The sequence below is a fragment of the Micropterus dolomieu genome, linkage group LG19 (genome assembly GCF_021292245.1).
Source record: "Micropterus dolomieu isolate WLL.071019.BEF.003 ecotype Adirondacks linkage group LG19, ASM2129224v1, whole genome shotgun sequence".
Classification (NCBI taxonomy): Eukaryota; Metazoa; Chordata; class Actinopteri; order Centrarchiformes; family Centrarchidae; genus Micropterus; species Micropterus dolomieu.
This window is the reverse complement of record NC_060168.1, coordinates 21,697,517-21,719,313: the sequence shown is the minus strand read 5'-3', so window position 1 is coordinate 21,719,313 and position 21,797 is coordinate 21,697,517. Positions and strand designations below refer to the sequence as shown.

General features: G+C 39.5%; 2 protein-coding genes across 6 annotated transcripts; one reads left to right on the top strand and one right to left on the bottom strand.

Annotated features, from left to right (window-relative positions):
* Window positions 1–169: 169 nt before the first annotated feature.
* sept6 (septin 6) lies at window positions 170–18,109 on the bottom strand. Of its 5 annotated transcripts, none has more exons than XM_046031589.1 (11): window positions 18,085–18,109; window positions 17,795–17,916; window positions 15,889–16,003; window positions 13,478–13,673; window positions 11,384–11,570; window positions 9,366–9,527; window positions 8,543–8,639; window positions 7,107–7,275; window positions 6,751–6,883; window positions 6,441–6,631; window positions 170–1,983 (listed from the first exon to the last, which is right to left on the bottom strand). In XM_046031589.1, exons 2-11 carry the CDS (start codon window positions 17,822–17,824, stop codon window positions 1,959–1,961), a joined length of 1,305 nt encoding a protein of 434 aa, XP_045887545.1. In that variant the 5' UTR covers window positions 17,825–17,916; window positions 18,085–18,109; the 3' UTR covers window positions 170–1,958. The 5 variants fall into 5 exon arrangements, with proteins under 5 accessions (XP_045887545.1, XP_045887548.1, XP_045887549.1 ...); XM_046031593.1 differs by lacking the exons at window positions 170–1,983; window positions 18,085–18,109 and adding exons at window positions 2,320–3,907; window positions 5,500–5,546 and having other exon boundaries at window positions 17,795–18,031; XM_046031594.1 differs by lacking the exons at window positions 170–1,983; window positions 18,085–18,109 and adding exons at window positions 3,809–3,907; window positions 5,794–5,846 and having other exon boundaries at window positions 17,795–18,031.
* A 353-nt stretch (window positions 18,110–18,462) lies between these two features.
* pttg1 (PTTG1 regulator of sister chromatid separation, securin) lies at window positions 18,463–21,683 on the top strand. Its single transcript, XM_046031596.1, has 6 exons — window positions 18,463–18,605; window positions 19,830–19,922; window positions 20,032–20,168; window positions 20,263–20,344; window positions 20,621–20,782; window positions 21,532–21,683. Exons 2-6 carry the CDS (start codon window positions 19,835–19,837, stop codon window positions 21,612–21,614), a joined length of 552 nt encoding a protein of 183 aa, XP_045887552.1. The 5' UTR covers window positions 18,463–18,605; window positions 19,830–19,834; the 3' UTR covers window positions 21,615–21,683.
* The last annotated feature ends 114 nt before the right edge of the window (window positions 21,684–21,797 follow it).

The window sequence follows — 21,797 nt, the reverse complement described above, 5'->3', positions numbered from 1 at the left end:
TTGTGTCCGTGTTGAATAAAAAGTTTGAATACAGACCATTAAATTAACCCTTGAAAGTGCTCATTACAGGTCGTATCAGCTCGAGGTTTTCACAAACCTACAGTAATTAACATTATTAGGTGTAACCATGAGCTTCATCACTGTAAATAAAAGACAAAAGCTTAATATGTTAAGATCATATTTTTATTGAAAATGTACACCAATGGAATCAAACTAAAGTAAGATTTTACATCATTTGTAGTGTGGGAGAGTTTTTGACTACAGGAGGTGATGACTGATACTAGAAAAATGTATGGCATTTTCTGACACCAAAATGTTACTTTACACTCAGAGTTACATCCAAAGATCATAGGTAATAAACAACAAGTCTCCACTTCAATACACAAAATATATCCTTATAAATTATATAAATGCACGAGTATTTGTTTTTAATACTCCTATCTGGGATTCAGTTCAACTCCACCTTACACTAATATTTGGCAAAAAGGGAGCTGAAATCATAAGGACAGAGCAAAAATACATTAAAAATATGCACCATTTTAAGAAAACAGCAGAAATAGACTGCAAAATTTAGTTATTAGGGAATAAAAACAAGCAGGTCAAAAGGTCAAAGATCACTGCGGTAATGAAACTAAAAGATGCATGCAAAATATAGAATAGGCCGGTGAATATTAAAGCACAATGTGTAATAAAAGGCCATTACATGTGACCTCCATGGTATTCAACAGTGACATGTAAACATGGGCACCATCAAATGAAGTGCTAGGTATAAAATATTGCTTTGGCTTTTGCATGATTATGACTCTTTATTTCGCTGTCTAATTTTGATGTTCAGAAAACCTGGAAGCAGGAGATTTTCAATTCAAATGAACTAGATTCAAGAAAACAACATGACTATACACATTTTACTGTACTTCAAAACACATTACACAGTGCATTAAGTGCTTCTGTCCTTCATGAGTTAGTTTTAAATCAGCAAGCCTCGATGTTTCAGTAGCGTTTTATTATTTATCGCATTGTATTAAGAATCCTATTGAAATATAAGATGAGTGCATAGTGCAGGTCCCTGCTATTTTGTTTCAAGTAAAGATCAAATAATGATTTCACCTACGAGTCCTGCAAAAGTGTGAACCCCAACTTATGACTTCTATATACTACAAGAGTCTCATTATATACATTAAGACATAATAACAGATTTAAACTGTGCCCGGTACCCAACCTGCCTGGGTTTAGAGCTTCATTAGGTGGTCAGAAATACCATGCGAGTCCACATAAGGCCATATTCAACAAAAGGAGATGTGATGGGGAGAATAAAAAAGGTTCATACAGCGAGGAAAACGGGAAGAGGTAAAGGGTGCTTAGTTCTCGCTGAAGCTGCAATTCCCTCTTCAGGTGGTCAAGACAGATTAAAAGAAGCTAAAGAGACAAAGAGAAAGAAAGCCGGCAGTTAGAGAGGTGGCAGAGCATAAGCGTTTACAAAAAAAACGAGTCAAGCTTGAGATTTCGAAGTGCATCTGATATCAGGTTGAAAACAGATTTGGTTTGAAATACAAAGTTCATAGGGATCATAGTTCAAAGAATACATTAAGCATAAAATCATGAGATTACATTGTGGCCAATGTATTATAAGTCTTCTTGTCTTCTTGTGGATGTAAATGCAGACCAGATGTGACAATAAACAAACAAGTGCGCATGTAATTTCCATCACAAGTGAAGGGTGTTAGTCACAGCAAACAAAAGTACACATATAAACATAAGCAGAGGCAATAAAGCAAGAATTAGATGGCAGACGGTGAAGTTAGAGCTGCAGTGAAACACAAATACACATTAATCAATATTATAGCAGAGCTGATAATTAAGAAACCCTGAAGGATGGGGTCCACAAAGCCTCTGGTCACATTTGAGGTAATCAGTGCCCACAAAAGCTGGTCCCTTAGCAAAGCTTGAGGGCTGAGGACCTACTCAGTGCAGAGCCAGGGATTACTGCAAAGGAAAGTGAAACCACACAGACCAGTGAGCTGTGGATTAGGAGGAGGAAACTGCTCTTTCTCCTGATGTATTTTGACCCTGGTATCATATGAAATCAAAGTGTTTTTATGCAGCAATGTCTTCATGACAGTTTCCCTCTTTGATAAGACAATAAAAGCAACCTTGAAGTGGTGAAAAAATAAGTATTAAACAAGGTCAACAGATGCCCTGTGATTGTGAGCACAGAGAAAGAAACATACCTGAAGAATTCTTGACTTGATGTTAATCAAAGCTGTGAGAAGACTTTGGACCAGCAATGTGTGTCATAGACAATGATTATGGCCACAGTTGTAATATTTGGTGAAAATCTGGCCTTTATTTTCTTATGAGATAATATTTATTTTATGCGCAACACTGATACAAACAAAACTGGTCCCTGCAGGACAATGGACATCTTGATGAATGACTTATAAATGTGCCTTCATGATAAGTAAAATAAAAGGAAAGTTACAATTGCACTGACAACATTAATATATACGCAACAAAACATCACATTTGAGTATTTTTAAAAAGTGCAAATGTGAAAGCTAAGACAAGTATGCACATAACACATGACAATAAATGAGGTATGGGAGAGAAGAGATTAGGCTCACAACTACTCATGCATCAGGCTGAAGTGAAACAGCATCAGCAAAGGGACATAAATACCAAACAAATTAAATCTCAAATTCAATTCTTATTGGGAGTATAAAGTGTGGTGTGGTATTCTGTAATTATCTCTATCTTCATTGTCAGTGGTGGGGTCCGCCATTCTTTTGCCTTCACGCGCACAAGGAATTAGCAGGAAAAGATGCGTGCATGTAATTCAGCATTACTGTAATTCTATCTCAGACATCAGCCTCGCTGTTTCCTGTTCACTCACCATCAGTCGTACAAGAGCTGTATTAAGTTACTTCTACTTTAATGCTGCTACTTCACATTAAAAGCTCTCAACTGGCAAAACACGGGGTGGCTTTTATTGTGAAGAGTTCACAGGAAGTGCAAAGTATTCATTGCCACAATTAGCAACAGTCAATGTTGATCAAAAATGCATCTACAAAGGAAAACAGTGGTCTTTTTTCTGATCAGTTTTAAATACTGCAGATAGTACTACTCGCTAAATATGCAGCATGAAATCAGATTGTCGTTGCTCATGGCATGATGGAAAAAGGCCAATGTGATTTTGTTTGGCTTGGCTGTAAACACAAGTTGCTCTATTGTTGTATTTCTGTCGAAGTAGCAGCTCAACAAGTGTTTGGTGTAGTATTAAACTGCACTCACTGTCACCAAATCAACCAGGACTGAAATCTTAAGCATTATAACTTTAAGCTTATAACTAACCAGCTCGACCCCAAGCCAACAACTAAATAAGAGAAGAGAATCAATCTAAAGATGGAGCAGTTTTAAACATTAACTTAATCCATCCTCGCATCAATCCTCATCGGTCTTAATCATTTGTTTTTTAAATCTACTACAGATCTTTGACCACACACACATACTCAACTGTCTGATGCATGTTTCACTTTAGCTTCAATACATTTCTGCCCATCACAACAGTAGTCATGTATGTTAATATAAAAAAAAAAAAAAAAAAGGATCATGCAAAGAATCACTGAACATAAGTCAAATATGGAATGCATTTTTTCATAACCATGTATAAAAAGGACAAGCTGAATAATTGCTTGTACAAACCATTTAATAGACAAGTGTCATTCAGCAAAATAAAAAGTGATGTCAAACTCATAAGCAATGCCCAGCGTCTTCCAGAGAGCGGGGGGGGGGGGGGGGGGGGGGGGGGGGGGGGGGGGGGGGAGGGGGGGTACTGTAAAGGATGATGGGGCGGAAACTCATTCACAGCAGGATGGCCACAAGGGAGCACTTTTTCTACAGGAATCCTAAGCTGGAAATGAGAGAGAAGGGCTGTTATTGCTTTCTTTTGAGTTAAAACATCATCACGACACACAGTTTCACATCGGTGACATCACATCAACATTAGTGACCAGATGGCATTTAGAAGAGGTCATGCTTTCAAGGCAACTCAAAAGGGTTTGAGTGTACTGACGTTAGGGTGCAAGTATAGTTGTCTACTTCTTAGAAAGAGACAAATGTATTTATTTTTCCTTTTTTTAGGTTTTGTCATTCCCTTGAGCTTCAAACAATGTGTCTGATTGTCTTCCTCATTGCTCATCAAACAGCAGCTTGTTTTCATCTATTTTAATGGTCCTGAGCTGCTTGAGGAGTTTACAGATTGCGAGACAGATGTCTTCGTTCACTTCTACCATGTTGTTGAGTTTCAACAACATCTTTCTCTTGCTCTCTGTGGATTTAGCTTTTGTATCCACTCAAGAGGGAGGGGTGGCAGAAGGGGTCGTCATATGGCTGCGAGATCAACAAAACATGTCATCTCTATGAACAAAGATGGGCCCTGAGGCCATTTGCTACTCTGGTGTGACCTGTTAGTCTCAGTTCAGCCTTGAATGGCTCTTTGTGTGATTGCACGGACGGGTGGGGAAAGACTTGGGAGAGCCACAAAAAAAAGAGACTGTTGTGGATTTAAAGAGGCAGATGGGGCAGTACATCAAATGGGTGTGTGGGGATCTAATAAACTGGTTGATTTAGAAGCTGGCACAAGGACGGTAAACACTGCCAGCTCAAGGATATGATTGACGCTGATGTTACCAATGATATACCACAGGCCTGCTCAAATATCTGAATTACTGCACCCATTTCTCAGACTGCGTCGCATTTAAATAACTTTAGAGTAAATTAAATGCATGTGAATTAAGATAGTACTTTTAACAGCTTTTAATGGTTCATTTGATTGTGTTTTTATTCTAATGTGGAGATGAAGAAAAGTAGTGCACAGCCCGTTCTATATTTAGAACAGGTGCCGGATGTCAGACGCAATGGGGGGGGATGCTACACAGATCAATGCATGTGGATGTGAACACGCCTAAAATGAATGACGTCCAACCTCTTAGGCAACAAAAGAGTTATTTATCAAGCAACAATGCCGACTATTCTGGGTTCTAGCTTCTGCAGTGTGATGATTTTCTGCTTTCTTTTCTGTTTTTATCATTAAAAACTAAATATCTTTTGACTGTTGGTCAGACAAACCAAGATATTGCAAAGAAATAGATCTTGTGTTGTAGGAAATTTGGATGAGCATTTTTCCCCAATTATGTGACCTTTTATAGACCAAGCAGTATATCGATAATGCAACCACCACATGTATACACCCCCTCCCCACACACACACACACACACACACGATTAAATCTCCAGACACTCGGTAATGTAGACACGTTGCCTTTTTCAGTCCAATAAAGTTTTGGTGATGATTTGCTTGTTGTATTTTAGAATAATTACTATTCACATGCATGTAATAAGTCAAAAAGGTTTTGACAAGCCAATCAATGACACCTCATTTAAATTTTTAAATGTTATATTTTGTTAAGATTCTTGGTGGTGTAACTCAAGAAGGCAGTCTTACCAGAAAAGGTGCCTCATGCAGCATGCAGCAAGTGTGGGAGGAGTTAACTGGAAAACATGGATGCGACATAGGTGACACATGCACTCACAGGACAGACTCACATCTACACAACAAGCAGTTATCAATGACTGTCTTCTGGGAACTTGAAGTGTAAGACCTCTTTAGTCAGTTTTAATCAGTGACCCACAGACAAAGTTGCACAGGGAGAGACATTTTCCAGGCAGAGCTCATAAAAGGAAGAAGTGGCTGTGAAGAAAAGAAATTAACAGGGAAGAAAAATAAAGCAACAAGAACCTTCTCAGTGCAAGTGTCTTCTTCCTTTTCTAACAGGCACGGCATCTCATCAGCTTCAACACAAAACCAGGAGTTGATTACCAACATGAAGGGACCGACAATGTCAATAGCACACAACAACACATCCGGCAACATGTTGTGGAGAACAGTCTCGTACACTCATGGTTTAGCGGAACTATTCATATAAACTGCTGCAGGGACAAAATAATTTATTTCAGATACACCGAGGGGGAAAATATGGAACAATTCATAGTGTAGATTCATTACAACCAGAGGTGTGGCCACTGACAACAATATAACTGATGGAATGTAGAAAAGGTGTCATACTGTTTCCATTATTGCATTTTTGTCAGGACAAAGCTACATATTTTAGTCTAATTCACCCCGTAAGGACCCCAACAGCTTCACCACAAACAGCTTCTCACATATTGGCAGTGGTATTCATGTACTGATGTGTAACAAAGATCTTTAAGGCAATTCTCTAAACAGAGGCAGGAACTATATCCTGAAATGTCAGTGTAGCAATATGTGGCCTCCTGGTTTCACAGCATCCAGACTATTCCAATCCTCATAAAACTGGTGTCTCCCGCACCTAAGATGTAAGGACAGATGTAAGGAAGTCACAAGAGGAAGAAAACAATACTTACTTTTTCCTCTCTTTGTCCCTCTTGAGTGTGGTGGAGCCCCCTGCCTGCTGGGCTTGGTTCTGCAAGAGCTCTGCAGCAGTCTTTTTCTGTTTGAACATGTTGAGCTCGTCGTCCAGGGACTTCTTCTTTTCCTCCACTTTCTTTTTCTCGTCCTGGTGGAGCTTCTTTAAACGGTCAAATTTCTCATGCAGCTATGTGGTGGGGACAAAAGAAACTTTGTGTTATTCAAGACAAGAGCAGAAACTTCCTTAAACAAAGTGATGCATGTAATATTTCAGGACAGGGTAGCATTCAAGTTTTATGAGAATACCTCTTTCTCTGCTTCTTTGAGCTCAGCCTCCTTCTCTTTGACTCTTTGGACGAACATTTGCCTCATTTCTTCCTCTTTCTTCTGCAGCTCACCCATGAACTCATTCCTCTTAGCTTCATACGTCTCCTGAAGACTGGCAGAGAGAAAAGGAGAAGGAGGATACAAATGAATAGCAGAAACATTACACTATACTACACACCAGACGCAGACACAAACTGGTGCAATCTTGCCAATTATAAATGGAAGCAGAAAATGTTAAATGAAACAGAGCAGAGCAGAAACAAGCAGATGTAGGTGGAGAGCAAGAAGATAAATGAAAAAGTCCAGCTGTATGAGGGCAGTCTCGAGTCTACTACCTGAAGGGCTTGCTGTCAGGGTCTGTGTCCTTAAAGCCCATCTCCTCCAGTTTGCAGCGGCGGTAGAGCTCATAATGACGCGTGTGAGTCTGCTCTCGCAGGTCCTCCATGTTCACTCTGATCAGCATTTCTCGCAGTTTGACGAAGTCACAGTGATTCTCATTTTCCACTATGAGAGACACATCATAGTGACACATGCACGTCATTTGCAATATGTGTACGTGGGCAGAAACAGATAGCAATACCCTCACTAATGTTTGCGTTAAATTACAGAACATAATTAAATGTATTATTACTTGAGAAACTATTTCACAGACCCATTCCTACCAAAACAGAATAGTGGTCATGTCCTGTGGCTTGTCTATTGATTTTGTTACTGGCCTGAGCCAAGCACCACACCCCCACAGAACGGGTGACATCATGTGAGTACACATGACAGTCAGTCTGTGGTAAACAGAACCAATGTCAGGTAAAGCCTCTGGCCAGACATTTTATACAGTGCAGTCCGAAAGTATTAGGACAGCAATATGTTTTTTCACTGTTTTGGCTGTAATCCAGCACATTAAATTTCAAATGGAACAAAGACTGAGGTTAAAATGCTGACTTGTTCATATCCATATTGGGTAAACAGTGTAGAAATCACAGCCCTATTTACGCTGGGGGGGTCAGTGTATAAAGCAGGCTAATTTCTACACAGATCAATGGATGTGAATGTGAACACGCCTAAAATGAATGACGTCCAACCTCTTAGGCAACAAAAGAGTTATTTATCAAGCAACAATGCCGACTATTCTGGGTTCTAGCTTCTGCAGTGTGAGGATTTTCTGCTTTCTTTTCTGTTTATATCATTAGAAACTGAATATCTTTTGACTGTTGGTCAGACAAACCAAGATATTGCGAAGAAATAGATCTTGTGTTGTAGGAAATTTAGATGAGCATTTTTCCCCAATTATGTGACCTTTTATAGACCAAGCAGTATATCGATAATGCAAACCACCACATGTATACACCCCCTCCCCACACACACACTAACATTATACAGTTAAACTGATCATTTGTGGCTGGAAAAGTATCAAATATCTTAAGAGTAGATTAGCATAACATAACCTTAGCTGCACATTTTAGATACTTGTATGAACTAATAGTATTGTAACTGCAGCACATTATACATTCCATTATGGATTGATCGAGTAAGTCATTAACAAGTCAACGTTGTCAGCGATCAATCTGTAAGAGCTCAGAGCTGCTGTAGCTCTAACATACAGTATAGTTGCAGAGAGGGTGCTACAGCTAAATGAGGTTATATAACTGGTTATCAACTAGTTTGCAGCAGCTGTTGGAGCCGAAGAGGAATAGGAGGGGAGGGAATAGCTGCAGCAGCTCTGATGAGAGAGAGCACGCTCTCATTTCCTGTACAGGATGTGACCGAGGCTTACCCTGCACAGTCCCCCAGGGGTACTGCCGGGCCTTCACCATCTTGTTCCCAATCTTCACTTCCTCCGTGCTCCCCACCACGGCAAATGGCAAATGGCTCTGTAGAGCAGAGGAAAAAGCAACGTTGGTATACTGCCAAACACACCTGAGAGCTCTGTGGATTCTGATCAAATTCTGGTACAAGCCACCATGTAACCTCTGCTAATATTTCATGACTGCTGCAAATATCTTATTCATTGTTGAGTTATCAGGACAAAACCTACAGACAGCTAAGGATACGTTAACATAACTAAGAAGACTGAGAAAATGCGATATTTCTATTTATATATCCTGACTGTGACGTGCACATTTTCACAGACATCTAGAAACGGCTGTAGCAGGAGGAAGTATGAACTTTTGTCAGAACAGAGGTGTGCTCAGACTGTACAATAACAGCCGAAAGGCAACGGTCTAACACAATCAGTGAGGGAGAGGTTAAGGCAATTCCAGAGATCAGACCTCATAAACAGCCTCAAGTGAGCATTGGCTGATCTGTCAGTGAGCACAGGCCCTTTCCCACACTGCAGGCTTCCTGCAGAGTGAGATGGCCGATTGTGCTGCTGTGAACACACTCCTCCCTGCATGGGGTGGCGTCCTGACAGCACGATGAATGTCCTGAATCTGCATCACATGTTATTTATGCCCTTAACAAAATATACAAACAAAAAATGTGTTGCATATACAACTGTATTTCCTTAAGATTAAAATGACCACGATGACCTTACACATCATCTATAATATGAACTAAGTAAGATGTTCGGTGTAAAAGCCAGCTGTGAGCCTTACATTCATGGTGGAGTTGATCTCTGCCACAGACTCATCATCAGTGGGAAACTGGTAGATCTGCACTCCATTGCTGACAAGCTCACTGGTGATTTTGATTTTGAACTTGGCCAGCTCGCTCTTGGAGATAGCGTCCGACTTGGCAATGATTGGGATAATATTGACCTGCAGTTGAGAAACGAGGAGAGATTTGACATAGGCTGACACAATGACAAGGTGCAGAGAAAGCTTACAGATATTCAGTTAAATATAGAGCGGTTTATAGCTGTCTGTCAGTGGCAACTTGTCCTCACCACCATTTGCGTAGTTCCATATTTGGAAAGGAGTTGATGTATTTTTAAAAAGAGGACCAAAAAGGTTAAACAAATCAATACAAAATCATATAATTTTGGTCTTTTAGAAGTAGTAGCTCCAAGTGAACAAAATTCAGGTTTGTTAACAAAATAAAACACACCTACACGTATTTATTTTATATATCTTACTATCGCTGGTTGCTCAGGATTATAGTAGCAATTTAAAATACAATTTCATAAAGGATAGGGTGCTTAATAACCTGTGTTCTCTCCATCATATCACTGCACCTCTCTCAGTTTGCAGGATCTCTGCAAATCAGGTAATTGTGTATTGCAGACAATAACACTTTCTTAAGCAAAGAGATATAAATAGTAGACGCAGCAAAGGGAGCAGTAGGCTTTGCTATCCTGCACCAGATCACTTAAAAGTTTTCCAAACATGGCATTAGTAGTCAGACTCAATTGAATGAATTGATGCTATCCATGCTATCCAAATAGAAAGGCATGGTCTCATATGCACAACTGGGTTGATGAAAAATGAGACTTTCACTCCCACACAATTACTTTCTAGGTGCCCTGTCAACTACACAATCACAAATTATTTGCTCCCCAACTGGGCGCCCCTTACTAACAGCAAGGCATGCTCTGGGTCATGTGAATAAAAATACTTTCTAGCGCCCATGAGTCTGGTGAAGATTCAACGTCTTGCTCTAGGACACTTCAGCAGAGTACTGTTTGAATCCACCCTACCCTCTGTGAATGTGTAAGCTGAGGCGGCGGCTCTGCTCTGGATGACGCGGTTGTGAGCGTTTGCCAGAGGGCACAGCTGCTCTGGCAAACACTGAGCTAACTCTTTGTAAAAAAGCCAGGAGGTCCATGCAAATAAGCTGCTGTGGAAAGGACCTCACAAAGAAAAAAAAAAAGAAAACAGGGCATCCGTCACTGAGCCGGCTGCATTTCACAGCTGACCTACACTGACGCAGTAACAAGATCAGAGCCAATTTGCATGCAGGCAGATGGCCTAAAAAAGGTTTATGACCCATGACTTGAGTAGATAGATGAAAGTGATCACAGCAATTTACCTCCAGTAGATCTACACTGCAAAAAGTGATCTCTCAAAAACAAGGGGGGGAAAAAAAGCATTAAAATGGGGGAAATATTACTTAAAATAAGCAAAATTATCTGCCAACAGAACAAGAATATTTCACTTGCTACAAAAAAAACTCGAAACAAGTGAAATTCTCTAACATAAAAGCTGCCTGGTAAGAAGAAATATCTTGTCAGACAAAAAACAAGTATATTTTGCCTTCAATTAAGATAATTAATCTTACTTAGATTTTAGTTTTTGCAGTGTATGACGTGCTACAGTAAGTCTATCCATGTTTGTAGGCATAATATAACGATTCTTCTTTAATATCAGTTTCCTGCAATGCAGCTGTACTTCTCACTTAAGGCTAAAAACAGACACTCTCGCTATTCAATTTGTGAATCTTGTACAACTGCAAATAAACTGTATGAAGCTTACTACAAGAGCCATAAACTAATAAAACCCAGCACTAACTAGAATTGATCTGGGACTAATGGAAAACACCCAGAATAGAAAGTGGGTCTCTGAACAAATTATCCCCCAGCACAACAAATCAACAAAAACAAATTCTCCTGGAAACTAGGGACACATAAAAATGTCTTCTGGCTGATGATAATTTGATGAAGTGACATGAAGCTCACCTTGCTATCAAGTTTCTTCATGGTCACCAAGTCCAGGGATTTGAGCGAGTGTCCCGTGGGAGCGATGAAGTACAGGCATGCGTGGATGCGGGTGTCGTGGTAGCTGTGTAGCGTGCGCTTTATTTTCAGCTCCTCCTGTAGATATGCTTCAAACTGGGCGTCAATGAACTCCACAATAGACTTGTAGCTGTCAGATACATGAGAAACATGAAAGACATTAGAGCATTTCTTTTCTGATGCACTGTTTATTAAAACATGTCATGTTCTGCTACTAAACAAAACAGTGTTTTAGAGTAATTTGCTTCTGTGCAAAGCATCAGTATATCAAAAGTGTAGCAACACTGATTGGATATAGAAACACCGTGCTCTTTAAAAAGGGGTCCTCCTTATGTAGCCAAGAAAAGCAGAATTCTTTTTCCCAAATTTGAAGGAAACAGATTTTTTGAGGCCATCAGTCTCAAAAAATGCCGAAAGCGTTACTAACGTGTTAAATAATGTTTGTACTACTGTGAAATGCTTTAATTGTGAGTCACAAAAGAGCATTTACAGTTTCTGACAAAAGCTGACTGTCTCCTGCACCATCTTTGCTTCCATATTCTTGAATGGATTGTACTTATGTTTGTCTACAGTGTAGAGTAATTCTGGTAGAAATAGCACCAATAAAAAGAAGAGGATATAATATAATGATAAAATTAGTTTGCAAAATTAGTAAATATTCTAAAACACATTCTTGTTGGCCACTTTTACCTTTCAACATAATTAAAGATTTAGTACAGCCACAGAGTTTTCAACAAGTTTTCAGCTGGGAGGCATTTAGGTGATCCACATTATCTCCTAAATTTGGAAAATATTATGAAACCACATTGTTTTTTCCTGCGTATCTGTGTTCCATTGGTTGAGCCATATTTATCACCATATTTTTACGGGTTGAACTAAACCTCTGAAAAAGCCACAGTAGGGGGTAAAAAATGGAAGCCAGGCATAAATAAGTTGGTCTTGATAGCAGCGCAGATATGCCGTTACTAATAATCACTGTTAACATGCTATACTGTTTACCAACTGTCCACCAGGTGTTGAAGCTCATACTTTAAATCTCATGTATCATGGAACCTACACCTGGTATTTACACTGTCAGTCATTTGGGAGCAACTTCCTGGTTAACTTAACTAATTTTTAACTTAACACATTTAAGGAATCCATCCTCAGATTTGGTCTTTGTGAGGACACACTCTCTCATTTGGGAGAAGGTCCATTTGAGATGGTTTCACAACCAAATGTTTAATGTTTTAATTCATACATAGACTTTAAACATTGCAATTCTTTTCAGACCAATTGACTAAAAACAACAACTATTTCAACATTATGTGCAAACCTGGAAATGATACGTGCTATAGAAAATGGATATACGGAAAAAGATTGTTTACCCTATGCACTGAGGACTACAGGAAACTTCCCACCACACACAAAACACACAGCTTGTGAACACACTGTAGGATATTCTCCCAGTGGCGGTTCACATGACTATGTGCTTGTAAAAATCTATGACTAGTAATTTGATACTGAACAAAGTGTAAAACTGGAAACAACCGCAGCCTTCTATTATACAGAGCTTACAAGGTTGGAGCTCACGCGACATCATTCTCACCCCTAACTTATCTCAGGAGCAGAGTCAGCAATTACATTGTGGATGGCTAGCTTGGTAACAAGATCATATCTTATGTTTGATTAAATACTTCCAGTCTGCAGCAGCCAGAAAAAGCCTCAATGCTGTGCCAGGAAAGGATGCATCTACGTCCGATTTCTGATTTTTTTTAAAGTGATACTATGAATCTGCTGAGGAAACGTCTTGAGATGCAGGCTTGATTCCATATACAAAAGGGTATGTTAGGATCAGGACTGAAACCTGAGCTACGAAACGGCTCAGAGCTTTCACACAGTAACTGTACTGTATGTGAGGAATGTTGTTTATAATCAGGTGTGGATTTCTGCTATTGTAGAAGTAAGACAGAGCCTGTCAGTATAAAAAGGGAACCAGGTTGCTAAGATCAGATTTTTCTCTCTCTTGAAGGCGTGGCAGCTGCCAGACTGCTTTACCTGTCTTCTTTGTTGATCTGGTCTCCGAAGCCCACGGTGTTGACTACAGTGAGTTTGAGGCGCACGTTACTCTCCTGGAGTTCATAAGTGTTGGACTTTAGGGTGACTCCCGGCTGGTTGTGTTGAGTGGGCTCGCCCTCAAACTTGGTGTTGAACAACGTGTCCATCAGGGTGGACTTCCCCAGACCCGTCTCGCCTGACAACATAGAAACGTGCATCATGTTACTGAGTTTCTACAGACCTTAATCTTCATGTGCATGGCGATGTCTACTTTACCCAGCGTATTTCTACACCAGCAGAAATTCAATTATATTGACCATTTTTATTTTGTAAGCTTCTGATAAATGTGTATTCAAGCTCATCAGACTCTTTTACTGATCATCTATTTAAAGAAACTAAAAAGAAAGCCTAAAACAGTGTCAACTAAAATGTAGAGTAGATTAAATGTGACATTTTCAAAATGGTTCAAACTAATTTTTTTTTTTAATGCTTAGAAGTAGCTGCTTATTTTCTGATGTATTCTGACATCCTGTTAAAGGCAGTCAGATGACTCAGATACAAAGCTCCCACTGTAAGAAATTCTATTTTTATTCCTCACAGCCTGACCTACAGTCTAAACATGTTAGCCCATTTTTGTAGGACGTCTCACTACCCTCCAAATTTCCAATCTTTCCCTCAGAATCCAAAGTAAATGATGCATCAAGGGTCCTTTTGTCTGTTTCTGAGCTCTGTTTAAGTCACTATAAAGAAGACTCTCATGCTGAAGGCAATCTGGCATCTTGTTTAAAGAAACAAAATGCCAAACTGGACAGGATTGCAATCAATCCTCCTGAAATCATAAATGACAGAATAAAAATCCTGTGCAGAAAAGTCAGTCATCCTTCTGCCCAATGGAACCATCATCTCCAAATGTTTGATTCCCTCTTTGGAATTTTAGACCACATCCAAATTATAAGAGATCCCATGCCTTTGCCTCAAGCAATGCGTGTACTACTGTGAAATGCTGTACTTGTGAGTCACACAACAGCATTTACAGTTTGCATGTTGCTAGTCTCCTGCATCATCTATGCTTGCATATTCTTGAATGGATTGGATGAAGTGTAAGTTTCTGTTTATAACAGCACCAAGATAAAGTAAAAATTAAATCAGATTTGAATTATGAAAGAGACAGTATTGTCGGCCTATCCCACATTTCACTCCTACACAAATACAAATGGACTGGAGTATATCCACAAAATAGCAGAGAGATCTTCTGCTGGGAGGCGAGTCAAAACCATTGCACTAAGAATGGCCACAAGGCATCATCAAAATGTTTAAAAATATAGACACAGAAATACTACAGCAAGACCTCTAAATAGCATATCAGAAAAAACAGATAGCATACAAGGTCTATAAGAAATATAAATGGTCAATATTCACTACTGCTCTCTGGAGCAAAATGACAAAGCATCCACATCAGAAATCTACAAAATATCAGTCTAGGAATCAGAGATTCAAAGTATTCGCATTTGTGTGTGCACAACACATTTGTGTGAGTGTGTGTGTGTGTGTGTGTGTTTATGTGCCATGTCTTCCTCTCTGTGTATACTAAAATTACAAAGTGTCATGAAAAAATGGCAGAGGAAGAGAAAACACTGCCAACCAATTGGTTGCACGTTTCCATTGCTGCCTGAGGATTTCATGTGCCCCTGAAACAAGAGGATTCCAAATAGCAAGAATTTTTTGACTGTGTGCAGAGCGCAGTAATGCAATGTTGTCAAAAACAGCAACATCTAGTAATTTATCCAGCACTCACTCATACAAATCGGAGTGGAAAAAAATATAACAACATTCTCAGTATAACACAATATAACGAGACAGCACCACAAAGTATGGCCTTAAAAATAACCATAAAGCTGAATCAATGCCTCACCGAAACAGCTTCAGCACAAGCTGAACTTTATCGCCTCTATAAGGCTTGGGTTTATTGCAGCACTGTTTACTGCATTAGATTTAATTCGTTTTAGCCGGGTGTGCCTAATAAACTGGCAACTGAGTGTATGTGAGTGGATTATTCTGGTGCTTAATGAAGCTGAAGTGACTTGTTTTTTCAATATAAAATTGAATGTCCAGACAAATAATTCTCACTGTCTGACAAATTCTGCAAAAGGCTTGCATTTTGTAAGTTAACAGTCATGCTGATAATTAATTTCATAATAAAATCAAATATCTACCTGCAGACATTTTCGAATTTCTTACCCACAGCATCTTCCTCATCACGGTAACCAATGCCAACTGGCCCAGAGGAATCTAAGTGGGGCGAATACTGAGCAATATGCTGTGCATCTCGTAGAAAATCCTGACTTTCATTGAAGCAAATAAGTCATCTTCAGGACAGAGAATAAAGGCAGTTTCATGCATGACACACTCACCAACACAGAGGATGTTAAAGCAGAATCCGTGGTTGACAGACTTGTTGACCAGCTGGTCAGGCATGCTGTCAAAGCCGACATGGCCTGCCAGAGGCACAGCACGAGCACCTTCACCCTAAAAACAAAACAAATCAACATAAAACATCAGGTATCAATCACTGAACACATTTTGCATTGATATGTCTTGTTACGGTACTGCGCTCTCACACCTGTAAACATGCACAGGATTCAATCTCTACACCCGATACTTAACATCTACATCTCAGTGATTGTTGAAGTAACATTATATCTCTAAAAAAAACACTCAAATTACAGCACTTTCCCACTATATTTGATTTAGTTAATCTTTGAGACTGACTTCAGGTGCAGTGTTGCTCACTTCCTGTTTCCTGTGCTGTAACTTTCTTCCTACAGACGAGACAGTTACAGACCACAATGTACATATATGGAAAGGTTTTGTTGTTCATGTCAAGATTACTGTAAAAACAACAAATACCTTTGACAAAAAAATATATAATCTAAAATCTGACAGTTTTGACATTACAAAATTGAAGAGTCAAAGAGTACATTAATGTAGCCTGCACTGTGTTTCTGTGTTAAACCCTTAAACTCCCTATTTTGGGCCGGTTGCACTTTCCTTTACTCTGCTCTTACACTGTTTGTACACAGTGTATATCTGGACCAGAGTAACACCAAAGTGTGAAAGCACTGTTGTTATGTGTGTGTGTTGGCTGATTGAGCATCTCAGTCTCTGAATCTAATTTCTGCAGCCTACGTCTACATTATGAGGTGCAAGAAAAGCTTGGAATTTCGATTATACGGCAACGCAACCAACCAGCCATTATGTGGCTTAACATAACACAAATGTTGCTTTCCAAAGTGGCATAGGCTTTGAGAGGAAACATTCCGCTTGAGGGTCAATTTAAAATAACTGGACTAGCTGATGGTACTGGACAGTTGTGGATTATTTGGATAGTTGAAATTGGGTTTAAACAGCTGGGGGAGTATTTGGAAAACTGGGGTTAATGTGACTGCACAAACAGCCTTTCCTCTTCAGCTGCAAGTGCAACATTCCTGAAACCATTCTTGCTTTTCAAGACACTCACAGCAAAGTTACACACACAGCCGGTTTTTATTTATCTGGGCCGCAAAGGGATATCAAACTGCAAAACCTTGCTATTCTGAGCTCTCTCTGGGTGTAGTGCCCCCCCCCCAAACAAAAAACAGGGAAACTTTACACATGCTTTTCAAATTGCAGGCCTAAATACAGAAACAGCTAGAATCTGTTTTGTCCATATTCTTTTATCAGACAACGCCCGACTGAAAGTTAACGGGACTTGCATGAAACAACATAACGGAAATGAGCACCGTAGTTGTGCTGAAATGGGGGCGTTCAGAATGAATGGCCTACCGATGGCTCTGTAATAGGTTATCGTTTTAACGTGAGCGAATTCTGAATCTGCTACACAGTATTTAAATTATTTTAAAGCACCGTAAGTCGATTAAAACACCGTTTTTTAGCTAACGTTAACGGTTATCAGCACAGGTAACTTAATGTGCAGGCGTTACGGAATGAAAATATTTTTAACAGAAAGCTACGACTGAGCAGCCTTGGGCCTTACTTTAAATCAGCTATTCTAAACAACTTACAAATGCATAATCAGATTTATAATAGCTCAAAGTACGTAAACTATACGTCATTTTGTTTAGCGACGTTATTGAAATTTGAACGATATATAACCAGGAAAAGCAAGTGGTGACTAACTAGCTAACCTAAATCTATTCCAAATTACATCTTACGTAACGCTACAATTGTATTTTTGACATTACTGAGGCTAGCAAAACACATTTCAAGAGGTACGTGTGGATACTTCCAATGACATCCTGAGTAAAACAGGCTACTCACCGCTTGTCTCGCTATCTCAGTTGACGCCATGGTGGTAGCAGTTAGCTGGAGGACGAAACCTCTGCTGCTCTCTGTGTTTAGCAAAGCGGGGCTGCACCGTTCAAGTTACGCCAACAGATGGCCTAGTGAGAATGTACCACTTTTTTAACACGCTATTTTAGGTACGATACTGTGATAACTGTGCTCACATTGAGCGGTGTTTCGTTAAGACAATTATTAACGGCATATACACCCCGGCTCGTGTTTTGAAACAATAATAATTCTGATTAAAAAGAATGTGCACTACCCACTCATCTCCCCTCACAGGATGTGTTCATGGTTTCGTCCAGTTGGGATGCAAGTGAACCGCCGTCAATGACCGTTACAAACGGAAACAGTTATTTAGCAGAAAAGGGGGAAACCACGGCGAACAGACAGGCAACTTACAATGATACAAACATCTTGATTATGACGTAAAGATATCAAATACAGTCATAAACACGTATATGAGGTGTTTGAACAGAGGAAGTAGGACTGATAGCGGTTACATCTCAGGTAGATGAACTGCAGGGACTACATTATAAATATTTAGGCCGTATCATTATTTATTTATATGCTTTAGCTATATGTAGTGCATATTATCGACTTAAATATGACGGCAGCAAATTTTTAGGGTAACGCCTATTCAAGTCCTCTGTGCTACAGCGACCAATAGGACGAAGGCAGTGAATTTAAAAACGAGCCGCGGTGGCTGAGAAACAAAATTTGTACCAAAACAACTGAGAGCAACGGGACGAGCCAAACGAGCAGCGATTAGTACACACTGACTGAGGTAACCCTAAAACCAGTGTATCGAAGTTGCTGTTTGTTTCTATTTGTCAGCGCTTTTGTATTAAGTAATGCCAGTTTTATAAACTAACGAAAAAGAGCTGACGTGACTAACGTAAGGTAGCTAACCCAGTTACTGGCTAACTCAGTGAAGTTGTTTGCATGTTTACAAAAGTCGCAGACGTTAAAGTTTCTTTTAACTCGTTGCGATGACCCACAAAGATTTAACTATCAAAGTGTTAATATTAAACCAAAAATGGAGGATAAAGACAAGGAGACGGCAAGCCTGTATTTCAGCAGTTTAGGAGCTAGCGGAGGACCGATGTCATTAGCTAATTTAGTGCTAACGTTACCAGAATGGCTGAGTTGCAGTGCACTTCTGTTATTTGAATGTTTCGTGTCAAGTGCTGCGTAAACAAACTGGCTGCCAGCCTTAGTGGTTTGGACCCTTGTTTTTTTTTTTCTGATGCAAAACTTTTTTCTGATGCAAAATACTTTTCTAAGCCATGGAGTCTAGTTTATGTATTGGTAGACTTAACTTCAACAGTAGCTGATGGTAAACAAATATCAAACGAATGACGTGCAAACACTGCAACCAAGACACAACGGAGTAAAAACGAACAATTTTGTTTAATCAAATGGTTGCAGTGTCTCTGTTCCAAGGCACTAGACTCCCTTGGCAACAACGGCTATTGTGTATCTAGGTTTTTTTTTTTTTTTTTTTCAACCAAAGTCACATGTTCAAACTAATCACCGACGCAGTGGTAGACAGAGGTAAAATTAATGTTTTGTCAATGGAGTCTGTTGGAAGGGGCACAATTGCCCAAGGATTACATTGCAGCCCTGTTTTGCTTCAGCCGACTCGAGCTCACTCAATACAAGAGGTGATGATGATAAAAAATAGTCTGGTTGGGGGAAAAATACAGAAGCTACCCTTAAGATTATTTTGTCAAACTTTCCAAGATCAAAAATTAACTTCCACTGTTAACATTTATGGATGCAAGGAACAGTTCTAATTAACCAATCTTGAGTGGGGGGGTTATTGCTCAATCACATCTTTAAATGTATTTGTCTCAACTGTACAAAATCCAGAGTAGTTTTATTATACTATGACAAAGCTTGAATCACAATATTGCATTTTTCAAATCAAGTACTTGACTGTCACCTCAGAGTGTCCCGTGAGCAATTGTAATGTGTTGCATTAGCTAAAATCAGATTGTGTTTTCAGATACAATGGCCAACATAATCTTCGCAGAGCGAGAAAATGCATGTCTTCATCCACCTGCTTTGAAGATGAGACAGCGGCTTCAGTCTGCTCCAGGTAGGGAAATCTCCAATGTTGTGCTCAGATGTTTGGTTTTTTTCTTCTGGCAGTAATGATTCTGTGTGGAAATGTGCAATAACGTTTTGCTTTTTTCCCCACCCACCAGAGAAACTCTTGAAATCTCCTATGATAGCCAAAACCTTTAATACTCCCCTGCCATCTAGTCGCAAGGCATTTGGTGCCATCAACAAAAAAATCTCAACCCCTGCTGTCACCACACAAGAGAAGAAACTTGTAAAGCAGGTTAGCATAAACTAAAATGGGTTTAGTCTAAAACTGCAACCCATCTGGTCTATGCCTCAAGTACATGCTTACTAATACAATATATTTGCCACAGGAAACAAAAGTCAAACATGCTCCTCAGACCAAAGTGGAGGAATGTCCAGAAATTGAGAAGTTCATCCCTTATGACCCACTAGGTAACTATGACATCAGTTGTACAATTACATTCCAGGCATGGGACTTAAAGGAGGGAAAATGGCGCTTTATCAGTTGTGACCATTTTCTGTGTGAATCTCACTGCAGCATCACACAGCTCTGCTTTCTTGAGTCTGTTAATGGTTTGTTCCCTCAGGACTCAGCCCATTGAGGCTCATGGATTTGCTACATAAGAACTTGTACATGGCAAATATGTTAATGACAAAACATGTGTAGGTCTCATTCACCCATGATGTGTCCCCCCATTATTTTTCCAGAGTTTGAGAAGTACAGCATACCTGAAGATTTGATTCTCCTCAGTGGCTTTGCTTTGCCTGGACTGGCCTGTTTCTCGCCACCTCCACATATGTGTGAGGTGGATCTGGAACAGTTTGATCCACTCCCAAACCTGTCACCTGTAAAGATGTCAAAACATTCAGGTATCAAGTTCCTATTAGGGCTGCATTCATGCTTGTTATAATACAATGAAGCACACAGGGTGGCTGGTCTAGTTAAAATCCTCACCACAGTATGTGATTTCATGACACATCTATACTCGTGATATGGAACATTTCTGGGGCAACCACTTATGGATAAATTAACTAGGATTGTCTGTTTTGGCTATCAATTGTTGCAAATCAATGCAGTTAATCATTTGTTTACAATTATCACCAAGATCTGACATGGAGATGTACTTTGATTCATGTTTATATGTACGCTCATATTGCCCAACCTTAGTGAAGTAGGTATATTTTATTTTTATATCTTTTTTTTTGGTGTTCACCAAGAGAACTGACATTTCTAAGTGGTGTGTTAATTGCTTGTTTACATTTGACACCCCAGTACAAGGTAACTTGTCTTTCAGAAACAATGCCCTGGTTGCTGTGAATAAGTTTTCATTGAGGCCACTTAGTTGCACATTAATGGCACCATATAACTTTTCAACCCTGACCACAAACTCTGTAAGCTTTTTTTTTTTTGTGTATAAACACTAGTGAAAATGACCTATTGTGTAGACTAAAAGTTATATGCATAAAATGTTATCCTATCTGATATGCATGATGGCCAGAGGAAACGCTCACATGCAGCAGTCAAGAAGTGAATTGTCTGGCAGCTGTAGCCATAAAGTACAGGGTACATATTCTAAACTACAGGTATCATTAACTTGACTGCATCTCCCCCTTTCCAGATTGTTGCTCGGAGCTGGATGCCTTTCTTCAAACCCTTGATGAGCTGACCATTGAACTTCCTCCAGAATCTGTTACTGATTGAAATGTTAATGCATGGTTTTTTGTCAACTGTTTGTTTTTTAACTGAAATAAAGTTGTGGTGTTTTTTTAACCCCCTGTTAAATGTGAGGGGGGGGGGGGTTATACTTGGTGACGAATTTAACATATCAGCGAAGTATACACTACATTACTTCCTGCTTTTGAACTGAATCAGTGGTCACATGTG